The sequence below is a fragment of the Podarcis bocagei genome (assembly GCF_964188305.1).
Source record: "Podarcis bocagei genome assembly, chromosome: 14".
Lineage (NCBI taxonomy): Eukaryota > Metazoa > Chordata > Lepidosauria > Squamata > Lacertidae > Podarcis > Podarcis bocagei.
The window spans coordinates 13,856,013-13,874,470 of NC_138139.1; the positions used below are offsets into that span (position 1 = coordinate 13,856,013).

Consider the following 18,458-nt stretch of genomic DNA (forward strand, 5'->3'; position numbering starts at 1 on the left):
CTGATGGGAGTTGGGAATCTAAAACATATGGAGGGCCATAGGTTGGGTAACACTGGGCTACACTAACTTCTGTTTTGGAGCAAATACATCCATGTGGACAGACACTGAAAAACACACAGAGAAAGAAGCATCTAAAGGGGTACATACAGAATATTTAAGGCTGTGGTTCCCAACGTGGGGCATATGCCCCACAGGGGGGCAATTTAATTTTTAAGGGGGGCAATTTGAGAATGAGTTAGACCAAATTAATGACCTTTTAGGCTTCCTCCATGTGAATAGGAGTTCACTTTTTGAATAATAAGAATTATATGTCATGGAGAGGGCATCAGGATTTTAGAGAGGCCTAAGTGGGGCATGGCCAAAAAAGGTTGGGAACCACTGATCTGGAGAGAAACTGCATTCCTTTGTCTTTGACTGAATAAACTAATTGGTAAGAACTCTTTCTTTAAATCTGCTTCATTGCTGCAGATTGTGAACCACCGATTTAAAGCATAAATGCTAGCTTGTAGGGTAGTCAGCAATCAGTTTGGGAAGAGTGTAGCCATAACATCACAGGTGCTGCAAAAAAAACATTAAACCAAAACAGGAGAAATGGAAAGGGGAACAAAAGGCTGACCAATCCAACACACTATCCAAGAACAGGACATGACAGCCTGCATCTCCTTTTCCAAGTCAGTCCATGCAATTCACAGTGTGGCTTCAGGAAAAGAGCAGGTGCACCGCAGAAAATGGCCTGCAAATGTAACAGCAACAGGAGGCTGAAGCAAGAGTCTAAACCAGGAACCCCCAAACTTGGCCCTCCGGATGTTTTGGGACAACAATTCCCATCATCCCTGACCACTGGTCCTGTTAGCTAGGGATCATGGGAGTTGTAATCCCAAAACATCTGGAGGGCTGAGTTTGGGGATGCCTGAGTCTAAACCATAGGGAACATGGGGATCTGCCTTATGCTGAATCAGACCCACCAGTTCATCTAGCTCTGTGCTGCTCACACGGACTGTCAGCAGCTCTGCAGGGTTTCTTTTTTTACAATTATTTTTTTTTAATCTTTATTAAACATATTTCACAAAATTATACAACAATATACTATATTACAATTTATATCCCATCCCATACAAACAAACAAAATTAAAAAAGACGACAAGAAATTTAAAAAGACCTAAAGTAGACTTCTGAATATTCTCAAAAAAACTGAATTACACTTGTTATATTTTACACATTCTCATACTATTATATTATTTTCATAAATCTTTTTGATAAAGAAATGAAAAAGAGAAAGAAAAATTGGCTCTCCAGGGTTTCACAAAGTGAATGTCTCACAGCCCTACCTGGAGATGGAAGGGGTTGACCCTGAGACTGTCTGCATGAAAAAATGCTCTACAAGTGAGCTACACCCTTCCCCACCATTCAGAATCCCTCCAGCCTATTTTACATGGGGGTGGGGGAACCCTCCAAAATATGGCGATTGAATTAGTATCTGGCCATCTGATAACTAGGAAGACAGGATTACAGAGATGGAAAAGAAGCTAGCTAAAATACCAGGAAGAAACAAGACGAACAAATCAGAAACACTAGATGGAACTAAAGCAGAACAATGAGGCACCATACAGGAATGTGTTAGATAGTAATATAGGAAACTTCATACCTAAGCAGTTTTTCCCGGATGAATCCACTTCGTACCCAAAATTACAGATGCATTTGTAGGTTCCGCGCAGGTTTTCACATATTCCATTGGGGCAAATGTCAGGATCCAGCGCGCATTCGTTGATATCTAGGAAACAGAAGGTGTCAAGATTCTTATTTTTCACCCTGATGGAGGATCATTTTCTTTAGTCCATATTTTCAAGCAAACTGGCCCTAATTTGTATTCCACTCTACTCCCACCCGGAGCAACATATGGCTCAGAATTCACACTTCTCCAAATTTTGTGCTCCATTTCTTGGCTCAAAACAGATATCAAGGTGGCACACATACTTCTCCCCCTTTCTTTTTTTTAGCCTCACAACAACCCTGTGATGTAGGTTAGGCTGAGAGACATTGACCGGCCCAAAGTCACCCCCTGGACTTCATGGCAGAGTGGGGACTTGAATCCTGGTCTACAGATCCTACTCCAGCACCCTAACCACTACTCAACACCAGCTCTCTTGTAAATAAATTTTAAAAGGTAATTAAATATGAAGTTTCATGTGTTCTTTAATTCTTAAAAGACCACAGATTAATATAAAAAAGGCAAAGGACTTATGAATAAACCCATGTGAAATTGTGCACATACCCAGAAATAACAGATGAATCTGTCCATCCCTAATTTTTTATCCTTTCAGAACAGTAGGAACATAGGAAGCTGCCTTATACTGAGTCATCTAGTCCATTATTGTCTATGCCAGGGTTTCCTAAACTTGGGCCTCCAGCTGTTTTTGGACTGCAATTCCCAGGATCCCTAGCTAGCAGGACCAATGGTCAGGGATGATGGGAATTGTAGTCCAAAACAGATGGAGACCCAAGTTTGGGAAACCCTGGTCTATGCAAACTGGCAGCAGCTCTCCAGAGATAATTCCCAGCCCTTCCTGAAGAGGCTGAGGATTGAACCTGGGACCTTCTGCATGCAAAACAAATTATCTACCACGGAGCTACAGTCCTTCCCTATTACAATTATTAATAATTATGTTAGTCTATACAATCCTTTCCTCAAATAATGCCAATACCCACTGGTTTTGCACAACCATACCTGTTCCTGCTGCTGTAATGCCTGGGCCACTGCTACAAAGGGCACGGTACTCCTCTGGGGAGAAAAATCAAATCAAATCAAACAACTTATTTTTAACACTTTAATACAGGCTTCCTCAAACTCGGCCCTCCAGATGTTTTGAGACTACAATTCCCATCATCCCTGACCACTGACTAGGGATCATGGGAGTTGTAGGCCAAAACAATATGGAGGGCTGAGTTTGAGGAAGCTTGCTTTAATAGATGCATTCAGCTCTTTCAAAACAACCATGTCAGAACAGAGCTTTTATAATACCAATAATCCTTGCTTGACATTGGAACTGGTGACCTGGTCTGAAGCTACATTGCTGCTCCCACCTAAATTGAAATCAGTCTAGAACAGGTGTGGGAAACCTTTGGCCCGTGGGCCAAATTAGGCCAGCTGGGCCTCAGACGTTGGCCTGCCAGCTGTTTTGGACAAAACCACGTCCACCGTTCCCACACCTCATGTCTAGCCAGACAGACCCACACTGTACATTCAAAGCACATGGCTCCCTGCCCATCAAACAATCCTGGGAACTGTAGTTTGTTAAGGGCGCTGAAAACTGCAGCTCTGAGAGGGGAAATATAGTTCCCAGGATTCTTTTTAAAAATATTTATATATGCAATTGAAAATTTTACAATAGATTAAAGTAAATAGAGAAAGAAAACAGAGAATAGCAGCAATAACGAAGTAACGTTAAGATGTAATTAGAGTTACAAAACTATATGTTAATAGATATCCCTCATGTATACATCAGTTCACGAGTCACTGTGGTTTCAGTAAATACTTTCCAAATATCATTAAATTCGTCTATACATTATCTTCGCCTGAAAGTGATCTGTTCATAGGTTGCAAGAGCTGTCATGTCATCTACCTAGTTCCCAGGATTCATAGGGGAAGTCATATGTTTTAAATGCATGGCCCTATTTATTCAGAGCAGACATATGAAGTCTTCCTTCTGAGAGCTGCAAGTTCACACCACAATATGCATTTCCTGAAAAAGCCACTCTTCCAACCCCCTGCCCCACACCCACAACCTGAAAACCAAAAACTGAAAGCTGTCCTATATTTTACCCTCCATGAACTGGCATCTTTAACAATAGGAGAGGTGCGCAGAGCAGCCCAGAATAAATTGTTTCCACATGTGCAAATGTTCTGTTAAATTAATTCAAATACAAAACAGAAGTTAATGGCATTGGGCCATTTACATTTACAAAACGTTTCAGCTATACTGTGTAAGTTACAAAGGGGCAGCCGATAGCAGCAGACGGTGCTGTGAAGACCTTTTCCTGGTCTGATAACTTCCCAGCATTTTTGCTGGTATTTTAACTAACGTAGCCTACAGTGAAACAGTGGACAACAATTCCTCCTTAAAGCTTGCACATCAGCTAAAGCCAGCTTAATTGGTTTCAAGTGATCTTTATTCTCTGTCTCTGTCTTAAAACTGCCAATTAAAATAAAGGTTAAAAATGTACAAGCTTCTCAAGGTACCTTTTCCTCAAAACCAGTGAGCCAATTTCAGTGCTAGACATTCCAGAATACTGTTTTTCTGAGATATTTGGCCAAGAGGCTAAAGTGGGGTTTTTTTTATTTTAAAAAATGCATAGAATCTGAACAGAGCTTCCCTTTTTTGTGAGAGAGAGATATCTAATGATAGATAGAGAGATAGATATAATGCATCCATAACTTACAAGCATAAATATATGTAAATTATTTGACTTGTTCCATGTTCTGAAAAGAAATTGCAATACCTTGCAATACATTTTTGTTTCTCCCCCTTCCTCTGCTCTCTGATGCATCTAATTTTAGACTGCAAAATCCCTGAGACAGGGTATTGAGAAGCTTACAATATCTAATCCTTCATAAAATGCCACACAAATTTATGGAGTATTATTATTATTATTATTATTATTATTATTATTATTATTATTATCTGCTATTGGAACAAGGTTTGTTGGAAATCTTGCCTAGTGCAATTTGTGGTAATAGAAAAGACTCTTGTCACACATCAGGTTGAGATTTCTTTCCAAATTGAGGCACATATCAGGTTGAGATTTCTCCCCAAACACAGTGAATAAGCAGGCCATAAGTTGGGGAGGTGCAAACATTTTGTGCACCTTTAAGCGAATGCCAAATTTTATGTCATGAAAATACACAAATGTGAAAGTAAAGAAAAAAATATATAAACCACAAAATATATAGAAATGTACCAAAATAGAATCTGCAATTGACTTCCACTATAGGAATTCATACGACCAAATTCTAAGGAATATTCACTAGAAAAAATAATTGATCATGACTCATGACCTATGCAGTTTCACAAGCAAACAGCTTTCCCCCTCAGCTGCTCAATACACCTAGTAGTGGCTTTTAAAAGTGCAGAGCAGTATATAAGACATGTAAGATTTTTAAAAGGTACCTGCATTTAAGACATTATTAGAGTGTGGCAATTTTGTTGTACCTGAACTTTGTGCAGGACAAGGCCGGCAAGGTTCTCCGAATGCATAGTCAGTGTTGGCACAACAACATTCTGATTTAGTGACGGCTCCAGATAATGGTTTAACACATTGACCTCTCCTGTATTCACCATAGCATGTGCTTCGCATGTGTGTATCTAAATGAGAGAGAGAGAGAGAAATAGCCAATAAGATAACCAATTCAACAACAATAATGTCACAAAGATGTAGAAAAACGCCACACCGCTAAGGCTAGGTTTCATATACTGTTCTACACACCCCCAGCTTCTCCTCTTCTGCACCCCCCATTCCTTTTATTGTCCAAATGCTGAGCTATGGAAAACATTCATTACTGCCAAGCAAATAGGGTTTTTTTAATATATATACAAAATCCCCCACTGGTTTTAGTTATAATGCATATGTTCTTGAAAAGTATTACTCCAAATGTAACAAGGCAAGTCTGACCAACTTTGGATAATCCCAGCTGCAGAACAAATGAAAAGGCTGTCAAGTAATTTAGCTTAACTTTAGATGTTTCTAAATGTTTTCTTTAGATGTTTCTGCCAACCTAGCAGTTCGAAAGCACGTCAAAGTGCAAGTAGATAAATAGGTACTGCTCCGGCGGGAAGGTAAATGGCGTTTCCGTGCACTGCTCTGGTTTGCCAGAAGCGGCTCAGTCATGCTGGCCACATGACCCGGAAGCTGTACGCCGGCTCCCTCGGCCAATAAAGCGAGATGAGCGCCACAACCCCAGAGTCGGTCACGACTGGCCCTATTGGTCAGGGGTCCCTTTACCTTTACCTTTAGATGTTTCAATCTCTTTGAGATACAACCTCCCTGAAGACTTCACACTCTGCTTAATAAAACAATTCAGCTTCCTCTCTTTGCACTTTTTAGTCAAGGGCTTAAAATGCAGAGGAAAGTCAGTTTTGCTTGGCTAGGGTGTGGTCTGAAGGCGTATGAAGCCACCACCTTGCTGAAACAGAAAGAGGTCTTGATCTGGCCAGGGCCTCAATGAGTTTCTGCTGGGGAACCACACAAATGCCTCCTCAGGTTCCATGATGAGCAAAAAGCAGGATATAACATGTCAAAAATTATGTTGCATAGTACCTATCTTGTTCTGTGTTTGTTAGGAAAGCAGGAGCACATGGTCTTGATCAGGCTTCCTCAACCTTGGCCCTCCAGATGTTTTGGTACTACAGTTCCCATCATCCCTGACCACTGGTCCTGCTAGCTAGGGATCATGGGAGTTGTAGGCCAAAAACATCTGGAGGGCCAAGGTTGAGGAAGCCTGGTCTTGATGGTCCCCTCATTGTAGAGACTCCCTTCTCACGGAGACTTACCAAAGACATATCCTAGCGTAACACTTTTGTACCTGAGCTAGTTTATGAGTCACAGACAGATGGCATGTTCTACAACTATTTATGGTTTTTAATCTAGAACTGAATTGTAGCTACCGGCATAATGAGCTTATCTTACCAACACATACACGCCCATCCAGTCCAACGGCAAGGCCAGGGAGACATTCACATCGGAAGGAGCCTTCGGTATTCACACAGTGCCCATTCATGCATATTCCAGATGTCTCACACTCGTCAATGTCTGCCAAAGAACAGAATAGGTTACGTAAGAAATTAAAAATTAAAGCCGTTTTCATTTACTTGAGCTGATATGTGCATATTCCATTTTGCTTATTCATAGTGTCTCCAGATAAAAGAGAAAAGCGAAGTCATTCAATAACTTGTTACTTAGCAAAAGTAACTTAAAACAACATTAGCTCATTCCATGAAACAAAAGCATAATTCAGAGGAAGCTGTCCCATTCTCTGAGCGGGATAATTATAAAACCTCTGAATTGAATGTTCCTCCTTCACAAAGGATATATTTTCATACAATCCCAGGAGAACAATAATCCAAAAACGAATGATACATATGCAAGAAAACTATGGGAGGGAGGAATAAAAAGCATTTGGATAGTGTTTCACATGAGGGCAAAAATTCTTAATTGCCAAATCTCTTTTCTATCAAGCTTAAATAGATGCTTGGTTCTCCCAGGACCTGGGAGTCACTTTGTAGAAGTGCCTGGCAGACAACACAGGCAGAATCCAACAGGGAGAAGCCTAGGAAGGACATACAGTCCCCTCCTTCGAGGTTTTAGAAATAAGGTTGAAACCTGACAGGAGTTACGCTGAAGTAGGCCTATAATGTGAAGGGATAAAAGTGTACCCTGGCCAAAAAAAACCCTCAACAACTATTGAAATATGGCAACCCTATATATACTCTATTGATCACTGTGCTCTACAGGAGATACCATCTTAGCCGAAGGTCCATTTTGAATGTTAGAGGAGTTGGGCCTTTAGTTTAGTGGATATACTTATCTCAGTCTGCACTGGAAGTATTTTTAAATGTTTGTATAAACAGAATTGTTTTCCATTGCGTATTTTATTGTTGTAAGCCGCCCTGGGACCTTATAGTAAAAGTGAGTCAAGAAATGGAATGAATGGAATCAACAATCAGAAGCTGGGGAGGAGAGGGGTCAGGTGATGCCCAAAAGTATCTGAGTCAGTTTTATTCACTACTATTCACTACTATGTGATTTCTCCTGCTGGATTTTAACTAATTTTATTACATTGTTTTACTCTGTATTGCTTTTAAAAGTGCTTATTTGTGTTATACAGCCATACCATGGCTCCTGAACGCCTAGGGAGTCGAATGTTCCGGCTCCCAAACAATTGAAAACTGGAAGTGAGTGTTCTGGTTTTCGAACGTTCTTTTGGAAGCCGAACATCTGACAGGGCTTCTGCAGAAGTTCCTGCAGCCAATCAGAAGCCGCACTTTGGAAGTCGAACGTTTTGGAAGTCGAACGGATTCTGTTCGACTTCTGAGGTATGACTGTAATATTATTTTCGCAAAGAACACTTTTTAGTGATCTAAGCTCAACGGACTGGTAAGTGCTCTATGAAGCTGTTCCTTCTGATGGTTGTGGACCACCTCTGCCTTGCCCACAACTTGGGTGGCTGGGTCTCATTGTGTCTGTCATAGACAGCAAGCTGGTACAAGCTTTTTTGGTGCAGTGCCAAAGTTCAGACATAGGAAGTTTCCTTGGAATGAGTGAGCCCTCTTGCCAGCCCTACTTGGGAGATGCTGAGGTTGAACATGAGACTTTCTGCATGTAAAGCAGATGCTCTATGACTGAGCTATGGACCCTTCCACCAAAGATCCTAAGTTTAATCCCTGGCACTTCCAAGTAGGGCTGGGGTAGACTCCTGTCGGAAACCCTGGATAGCTGCTGCCAGTCTATATAGACAATACTAGCTAGAGGGACCAATAAAAAGGCACTTTCCTCCATTCCTATGGCAAATATGTAGGATATTCTGTTTGGGGCAGGCGGTTAGGCCAACCAACACTGCCTTTCAGGTGTTGTGGAATACAATTCCCATCAGCCTCAGCCAGCATGACCAACGTCAATGGATGAACGGAATTGTAGCCTGAAACATCTGCAGGGCATAACAGTGGCTGTTCCTGTGTTTGATGTCTTCCAACTTCACATATTTTTGCCTTTGTTCTGCAACACTGTACCACACAGCATGTCCCCCAGCATATACCAAATTGGAAAATGATTTGGTACCAATCACTCTTTGAATTTGTATGCCAAATTACTCAAGCTTTTGTAAAAACAAAAACACAAAACCTGTGTCCCAGCAGGAAGCAAACAACATTTCCCCCCCTGTTATGGTGATCATCTACTTTTCTAAAAAAAAAACCCTAAGGATTAAAGAAGGGGATATTTTTGAAATATTGTGTGGGAGGATGTGTAACATTTCACAATGTAATCACATCGTAACAGCTCGCCTTAATATACACAAAAATCGGCATGTGTGACATTTTCTTCTTTTCACCCCTCAACCTTAAAAGGGCAAGTACAGAGCAAAACACCTCTGTGTTTTACTTAGCTTGTGTTGTTTGGCACCAAGTATGGTGTTCTGATCCAAGAGTTGGTGTTCTGATTGTATTTTAATATATGTATGCCTAAGACACATTAGCATCCAACCTCCCGCCTTGGGCCAGAAAGGTGAACAAATTAAGCCTTTCTGCAGTTTCCAAATTGGCCATTATCTTAACGTTTTATTTGCCTCTATTCAAACAATGTATGCATTTTAAAAGGTGAGCCCTAGGGCCAAACTGCAAAGGACTTTTTTATTTTATCAAGCTTTCAGCGTTGGTTAAAATTGTGTCCCTGCTTTTCATGCTGCGTTGTTTCATCCTACTCATGGTTTTATTGTAGTACAACCACCCCAATTTGTGTGGGGGTTGCGTTCCTGGGCCCTGCACACGTCAGCAAAGCACGCATAAGCCCACCCTGCCCCATTCTGGGTCCAAAAGGACCCACGAGTCATCAGTCACACATCAATTGAACACACACAAAATGGTCACTGCCTGTATATTGATTACCACCTGGTGGAAACCCTTACACATATGGCTCTCAATTATAAACTATATGCTGATCTCCGTCAGCAATTTCTAGATCAACTCTGTATCCCCAAAAGGAAACCAGAGTTGGAGGTCATACATTTTCTATTACTGGGGAATGATCAGGAGCTCACCAAGTTAGTGGCTAAATATCTCTATTTGGTTTTTCATCGTTGAAATACACTGCAGACGTCTGATCTCCCTGGAGACCAAGAGATGTGACGATAGACTGCTCTGCCTCCTTTCTTTTAGCAAATGTTTTGTGCCACTGGGGAAGTGGTAATTCTGTATTGATTTGTTTTGGATGTTTGTATGTGATACCAATAAAAGGTTTGATGATGATGATGATTACAGCAATTTGAACTGTTTATATTGTGTTTTCTTTGTTTTGTGAACTTTTTCTGTATGCCACATTGAGTTTATTTTATACAGAAAAAGTGGAATATAAATGCCTGTATTAAAAATGCTTGGACAAAATGTGGTCCCAAGAAGATAGAAACCTTAGCTGTTGCTTATCTTCAAGCATAGCAGAATCCCACTACTCACAAATCTGGGGACGGATTTTTTTAAAAAAATAAAAATAAATGAGAAGGATAGTAGTATGAAGTATCTCTCAAATCTTGGCTCTTCAAATCTCTGGAGACAGAATGGCCTAACTGATCCAGAAGTCTAGACTTGAACACATTTACGTGCTTAACACTTTGACTATAAGGCTTTCTACAAGCGTTGAAAGGTATAAGAAGGGGGAAGCACTATAAAACAGTTCCAGTTTTCAACAGGAATTATTAGCTGAACAGCTTGCCATTTTGGGAAAAAATCAAAATACTTCTCATTTGATGCACTGCTGCTAGGCACACCTTTTTGGAAGAATATTCTCTCCCATTTGGCTTCGAGACACAGAACTGAACACGGGAGTTTCTTTCTATGAATGTGATGTCTCTTTATGTTGAATGGTTTCAATGCTTTCACTTGTTTGCTTGTTTCAAATCCAAACAAATTCACTCATTGTTTAAATCCCAAACTAAATGCTTATGAAACACATCCACAGTGGCATCATCTACTATTACTGGTGCCAGAAACTGTAGTTTGTACTATATATTTACAAAGGTAAAAATACATCAACAACTTTCTGACCCAAAGGTGTTAGTTAACCCTTTTACCAATATACTAGCACTGCAGTATCAGCTCTGCAAATGTGGGGATAAAAATACTGCCCTATGTTACAGGCCCGCTGCACTGAAATCAAGTGCTTTCAATGTTTGAAACATGCTGTTATTCGTAGTAGTCGTCTGTTTTATTATGTGCCAGACTTACGACAATATTAAAAATCAGAAAGTAACAGCAGACAACAAGCAATGTTTTATTTGCTATTATTATTACCAAACTATTTTTAGACCATTATGTCAGGGACTAAAACTCACTGAGCTGGGGACTATTCACTAGTTGACCTGCTATGGCTCCATAGATTCCGCAGCAGAGAGTGACAGCTGGAACATCTGTGAGCCAGGAGGGGGGGGGGGCTTGTAACATCTTTGCTCCAGCATCACTTCCTGCATCTGCCACCAGAGAAAGGGGTTCTGAGAGACAGCGGCAACAGCCAACCAGCAAGGAAGTCTTGGTTAGTGTGGGACTAACACCTAGCTGCTTCAACAGTCAGTTCTAGGCTCCAGAATAGCATCCATTGGCACACTGGAGAACAGGGATGGTGGAGAGCGAAACCTTATATACACCTTTGCCCTGCTGTAATGACTATTGCATCATTGTCTGTTTTACTGTGTTTTAAATATATTGCAAGACGCCTTAAGAACTTTGTTTAGCGGGTGGGGTATAAAAACAGCTAAATAATTAAATTACTCATTCAAAAACATATCTCAGTAGTTATGATTTAAAACAATGATATGCACCTTTCAAATATTCGCTATAAATCTTTTAAGTATCAATATTAAGTCTATTTGCTGTCTGGATCCTAGACACAGATCCTCACTGCCAGATGCAATAGGCAATATGGTTTAGACTGAGTTAAGGTGCAATCCTATGCATGTTTATTCAGATGTTTTTCACTGTGTTCAATGAAATTTGCAACGCATTTTTCCTTAGGAGTGGGTATCAGTGGGATTTACTCTCACAGAAGTGGGTATAAGAATCTAGCCACTCAGTCAAGAGTGCAGAAGACTTCAGATGAGTAATGCAATTCCATGCATGTTTACTCAGAAGCAAGTCCCACTGTTTTTAATGCTGTTCCCAGGTAGGTGTGCCAAATACTGCAACTTTAATTGTTCTTTTTCAAACCAGGCTAACAAAGCCATTACATCCTGTTGGTTCCTTGCAACTCTCTGGGGAATGAAGTGTCAAGTGTGATACAGGCTAGCTTACCTGGGGGATTTCAAACCCCTCATATTGTCAACAAAGCTTTCTGCTGATCCCTGAAGCTAAAACATTTGTATTTTATGAAAAGAAAAATCTGTTGAAAAATTGGCTCATATTTTAATATATATTTTTACTACTTGCTCCTGTTTCTGGTTTGTGCTTACAAAGCCTGCTGAAAATGGGACAATTTAGAATTATAAACACTCGATTCCTTATGGCATAAGAATGAAAGTACAGTGTAATGACATCATGTAGCATTTATTTGCTGGTTCTCTAGTCCACTGTGGGGGAATACATAGCTGCTATAGCAAAATGAGAGCAAGCTATTGCGATGTGATCCCTTGCTTGGAGCTAGAAATGAGTCTCTTAAGCAAAGAAATATACCACTTGAAAAGTCGTGGTTTACATCACAGGATCCTGGTAACTGGCGTTTGTTAAGGGTGCTGACAGTTGTTAGGAGACCCCGATCCTCCTTCACAGAGCTATAATTTCCATAGTGGTTTAATAGTCAAACTCTCTTCCTAGGGAAATTTGGGGGTCGTAGCTCTGAGAGAATTTTCAGCATTCATTACTACAACCTTATTTAGGCACATGAGATAAAGCAGGGGAAGAAACAAGATTAATAGCCCTTTTCTTTGTCAGCTGCTAGACACTGTAATGCGCCATCAGGAACACAGGAAATGCCCTGGGAAAATAATGGTCCTACTGGCCAGGCTATCTCTCTAATCAACATGGGAATCCATCTATGTGGACTAAATATCAGGCACTGGTCTGATGTCAAGTCATATGGATGGATAGAAACCAGCCTTGGCTGGTTCAGTACCTTACTGAAGGGGACAGATCGGGGCACCAGAAATGCTCATGCTATAACCAACACCACCACATCATAGCATCATATGTCTCACCACAAGTATATAGCACATGGTACCATTTGCAGTTGGGTTCTTACCTCTGCAGTAACGTCCATCTGAAGCTAGCTGAAAGCCAGGTTTGCAAATGCACTTGAAACTTCCATCTTCATTGATGCACATGCCATTAAGACACATATTCCGTATGCTACATTCATCCATATCTACAAAATCATGGACAAAAGCAGACATTCATCATATTGATTCGACATGCATGAAAGTGTTAATCTGAGCCCTGAACTGAAGTTACCAGAGTGGGTGCAGCTGGGCAGGTCCACAGCATCCTCTCTGTCTCTTTATTCTTGCTGGAACAAGCAATGCTATAAGCCATGCAACATGGCTCCTCACAAGTGAACTTAATCTCTCTAAAACGATATTTTAAACTTTGCTAACCCAAAGATTGTACGGTCCTTTTTGCAAGGAAACCAAGTTTCTTTTAAAGTTATTTGGAACCTTTTTTTTCATCTTTGTTTAACTGCCAGCAGATGGAGATTTGTTTGCTGTAACTTCTGGAAACTGTGATAAAAATATTCACTTATTTGCAAAGCCAAGTATCTGTGATTTATTCTAGCCTAAGTATTTTCATGGGGACCATTTGTTCAAAGGTGGATGAGGGCAGATGTAAATCTAAGCAAGTTTTTAATGTGTTTGCAGCAATCACCATTGTCCTTAACTCTGCTGCAGCAGGTTTTCCAAACCTCTCTCTTCAACAGTCAGTGCCTGGATTTAACAAGTGCTTCCATTCTTCTGGTAATTACATAGCAGGAAGGGGCTTAATGGGCATGGTTTCTATTACCACCCAACTTGCCAAACCTTCCCTTGGCCTTGCAAAGAGACTTTTATATACATAATATCCTGACATGGAAGGCTGTATAGCACATTGGCTATCAAAGATGAGGTCAACCAGGAGTGCTATTGCACAACAACAACAACAACAACAACAACAACAACAACAACAGAAAAGAAGTTACAAGAATACAAGATATATGGCCTGATCCTCTGCACACTTACTTAGAAGAAACTCTCAATGATTTCAACATGCTTACTCAATGTAAATTTGCATAGGATTGTAGCCCCTGTTGGCAGTATTTCCCATCTTTCTATTTGGTCCTTCAATTTTAAACAACAGATAGATGAAATACAGAATCATGTTTGGCCAAAAGAAACCCAAGTTCAGAGTGTAGATCAAATTCACAGCCAAAAAGACTTAACTCTTAATATCTTCATTTATGTACTGCGTGGCTTTAGACAGGTATATGATTGAATTTGGGCATGGAAACTGGGCCATTATGGTGTAACAGAGACAATTACTTCAGAAGCTGACGCAATTCAATATGCTCACAGACAGTTTGGCAGCGTTCTTAGTGGAATGAAAAATGTTTTAGCAGATTGTTCTCTGCATTTCGCTGGTTCTCATTACCGTTAACACATGGGATTTGGTGGGGTGGGGCAGATGTTAGACTGAAAGGCTATAATGGGTTTCCAGATATATATTTCAGTGATATGGATATGCAGATATGATACCCAAAAGCAGCCTGAACTTTTGATCGTTCCCCCACAAAAGTAGGATGAAATACAGATTTCTAAAAGGTCTGTCTCTACCAAGGATTAACAAAAATTACTACTAGCAGTTACCTCTAGATCATAATGACATTAGAACTATATTTGAGACCAAGATACTTCTCTTAATACTGCAGCTGTCTTGGATTGAAATTACTCCTCTAGACATGGCATGTTTACTTTTCACTTACATTCTAAATCAGACAAAAATAATTTATGATTTTTTAAAATGTGTATCTATCCCAAGTAGGAATGTTGGCATTAAATCTTCAAGCTGAATCACTAAGATAATATTCTGCCAAAAATGTTTCTACAACCAGTGCCTGAAATTCTTTTTAATGTATGAACAGATCATTGGAAACACTCCCAAGAACCTTGGGAAATATGATAAAAGAACATTCTCTTTTCTTCTTTTAAAGGTTAAGGGTCTAGGAGGTAAGAACACATCAAATTATGTTTACATTTCCTAAAAGAGAGGCAACTCTTTAAAGCTCAGGAAATGTTGCAATAAGATCCCACCAGGCATGTTAATTACTCAGTATAGCTACAAGTTCATGATACGGCTAGTACAGACCTCTCAAGAGCAGACTGTCCATGACAGGCTAGAGCACAGTTTCAAACTTGGGTCTCCAACTGTTGCTGGACTGCAGTTCCCATCATCCCTAGCTAGCAGGACCAGTGGTCAGGGGTGATGGGAATTGTAGTCTTAAAAAAACATCTGGAGACCCATGTTTGGGAAACACTGGGCTAGAGGGATGTACTATTTGTCTTGCAGAAACCACGTCAGGCATTGCTAATGGGGCTCTATAACTGGGCATGCAAAGTTGTTCACAGGAGGTTGTATCCAATGTTAGTTCTACTTGAAGTAATCCCACTAAACTTAATGGCTTACACACTTAGCTGTTTTCTTGGGCTTTCCAGGCACAGGCCTGTGCTTTAAAGCTCTGTGTCCAAGCACTATCTATCTATCTATCTATCTATCTAGCTATTTAGCCAGCCAAAGACTATTCCCCACAAAACCCGGCTCTTTTTGAAAGCTGAAGCACAACAAATGGCAATTGGGGTTTTCAGTGGGTTTGCTCCGATTCAGAGGTAAAGAGTGAGTTTTCACGGGGAAAGCTAAAGAGCAAAACAAAAAACCAGGAGAACCAGCATGCCAACAAGGAAGTCCTCCGAGTCTTATAAAAGCTTATAGTTCCAGTGTGTTCCTTGGCCTGAGTCATGAGGAGACCACACTCAAAGGAGCCTGGCCAGACAATGCTTTGCTGGCTATCCCTTTCTGAACTCTTCCTTAGCTTCTCACCTATGAAACACTTGTGAAACTTCTGGAAAATATTGCTAGGAGTTGGAAAGAGGATATAGGGCGTCTATACAGGACTATGATTTCAAACACTATATAGTTTTTACTGATAAGCTGCCTACTTGCCCAGCGATAGGACAGCCTGTGTACACATTCACACAAAGGCAGTTATTACAGAGATAAAAGGAAGAATACTCTTAAGAAATTAGATGACCCTAACCTTCACAGTTTCTCCCATCAGCCGACACATGAAAGCCAGCATTGCAAACACAGTGGAAGCTGCCGTCTGTGTTTATGCACCGACCATTGTTACATATCCGACCATTCTGCAAGCATTCATCAATATCTGGAACAGAAGAAAATGAAGATTTAAATGTAACAATGGTGCTTATTTGCTTTTTTTTTAATAAAACAAAAAAACATACACACACAACTTAGGTAGGTTTAATTGACTCAACTGCCTAGAAGCTACAAAAGCAATCAAGCCAAAGTCGAGCACATTTAAATTTTGCTGCCTTTTATGGGTGAGATTAGAACACATGCTTTGAATCTTTACCACTTGAATCAATGTTTTTTTTTAAGTGTAACATGCACACTGTGATGGTGGAAATCAGGTCTGCCCATCCAGTTAGGGACAGTATACTTTCTCTGTTCTCACTACATCTAAGGTGGCATGAAGTCAAAAGTCTCGCAGCTGCTGTGACTCCCCCTGACTCCATTAAGAGACAGCATTCCAGGCCATCCCACCAGGCTATGGACAGGAAGCACTCTTTACTTGTGTTGCAATAATCTGCTTATCACGTTGGTACTGCACCCTTCCTCCAAGTTGTTTAGGGCAGCACTGACGGGACTATTCCCTATAATCGCAAAATGCAATCCCAGGGTCTATAATCACTAGCTCCAGATCACTGAACAGAAAGAACAGGATGAAACTGCCAAGTCCAGTTTCTATCCAGCAACACTCATATTGCTTGTGGTGGGAAAGTTTCATTAAATCATACATTTAAAGTGAATAATGCCAGGTAGGTGGGGGGGGGGAAACCCCACTATTTAATAGTTGATGACAGATGTACCTTATTTTTCGTTCTACAAGATGCACTTTTCCCCTCCTAAAAAGTAAGGGGAAATGTGTGTGCGTCTTATGGAGCGGATGCAGGCTGTGCAGCTTTCGCTGAAGCCAGGAGAGCAAGAGGGATCGGTGTGCACCGATCCCTCTTGCTCTCCTGGCTTCAGGGATAGCCGTCCGAAGCCTCCTGAGCGCAGCAAGAACACTCCCGCTTCGCTGAAGGGGCGCTGCTCAGAGAAGGAAAGCTGCACAACGCCCCTTCAGCGAAGCGGCAGGAGAAACGGAGCCCCTTCTGTTTCTCCTCCTGCTCTGCTGGAGAGGCGCTGAGCAGAGAGGGAGAGAGTATTTTTTTCCCCTTGTTCTCCTCCTCTAAAACTAGGTGCGTCTTATAGAGCGAAAAATACAGTACCATTTTTAAAGCAGTGGGGCATTCACTGACCCAAACATCTCTTGCATCTCCAGCGTCAAACTCTGAAACAAACAGTTTTGCGTGTTTGTTGCATAAAACAGCTGTGGATGGCACGAGTAATTTTGCACTTTAAATAATAAAGAAAGAGGAATGTATGGCTAAATTGATTGATATACACAAGGTGCTTATATTTTTTAAGTCTGCTAAAGCATATGGGGCAGGGGGTAAGAAAGACATCTCCATGAATTTTCCTAATCCTCTTTTAAGAACCATCCAAGTTAGTGGCCATCACTGCCTCCTGCGGAAGTGAGTTCCATAATTTATGCACTGCGTGAATAAGTACGTTCTTTTATCTGTCCTTGTCAGGGAACTGCCATTGGCTCAGGGGGGAGAGGGGAGAAGCCGGATGGATTACAGAGAGCCCCCAAAGATCGTGGGAAGCAGCTCCTCCTCAGAGGAGGAAAGTAACCATGCCTCCAGTGGAGAGGAGCTTCAGGGCTCGGAGGAGGCGAGGCGGTGCCAGGACACCTTGCCTGGGCAAAGCAGGGAGGAGAGAGGTCCTCCGTTACCCACGCCCTCCTTGCGCAGTAGGCTTCCGCGCAGAGAGGGGAGGCGCAGACTGGGCATCAAGAAACTACTTTGCTAGGGAAGGTTTAAGGACTGCCCCCTCACAGATTCTGCCAGTGAATGAGCCAGCCATGGGAGAGTGGCGCTCTGGACAGATAAAGTTTATTTTGGCATCAAAAGCAAGGCTTCACAGCCAAGCAGGGAGGTATTTGCTTGCTTGCTCTCGAGCAACCCCTTGGAACCTTAACAGTCCTGAATCTTTCAACATCCATCTTCGTTAGATGGGCACGAATACTAGTGTTAGGAGAAAGGGATAAAGACTTTTCTCTACCCATTTCCTCCATGCCATGCATAATTTTATAAACTTCTATCATGTCACCTCTTGCTTGTCTTTTTGCTAAACTAAAAAGTGTGTCCTTTCCTCATAGTTGAGTTGCTTCATCCCCTCAATCATTTTGGCTGCCCTTCTCTGAACCTTTTCCAACTCTACAATATCCTTTTTGAGCTGAGGTGACCGGAACTGTACACGGTATTCCCAAAGCAGTCTCGCCATTGATTTGAATAACAGCATTATGAGTTTTATTTTCCTTTCCTAATGAACCCTAGCTTG

At 41.2% G+C, this 18,458-nt stretch overlaps 1 protein-coding gene across 3 annotated transcripts in view; it reads right to left on the minus strand.

Moving 5' to 3' along the window:
* Positions 1–18,458, minus strand: part of FBN1 (fibrillin 1) — a 220,725-nt gene that overhangs the window by 96,672 nt on the left and 105,595 nt on the right. For all 3 annotated transcript variants that reach the window (XM_081169954.1, XM_081169955.1, XM_081169956.1), the window contains exons 14-19: positions 16,027–16,152; positions 12,988–13,110; positions 6,682–6,804; positions 5,208–5,360; positions 2,726–2,779; positions 1,646–1,771 (exon numbers count right to left, since the gene is read on the minus strand). In XM_081169954.1, the coding sequence (XP_081026080.1) occupies positions 1,646–1,771; positions 2,726–2,779; positions 5,208–5,360; positions 6,682–6,804; positions 12,988–13,110; positions 16,027–16,152 (705 nt within the window). The remainder of the gene's footprint in view (positions 1–1,645; positions 1,772–2,725; positions 2,780–5,207; positions 5,361–6,681; positions 6,805–12,987; positions 13,111–16,026; positions 16,153–18,458) is intronic.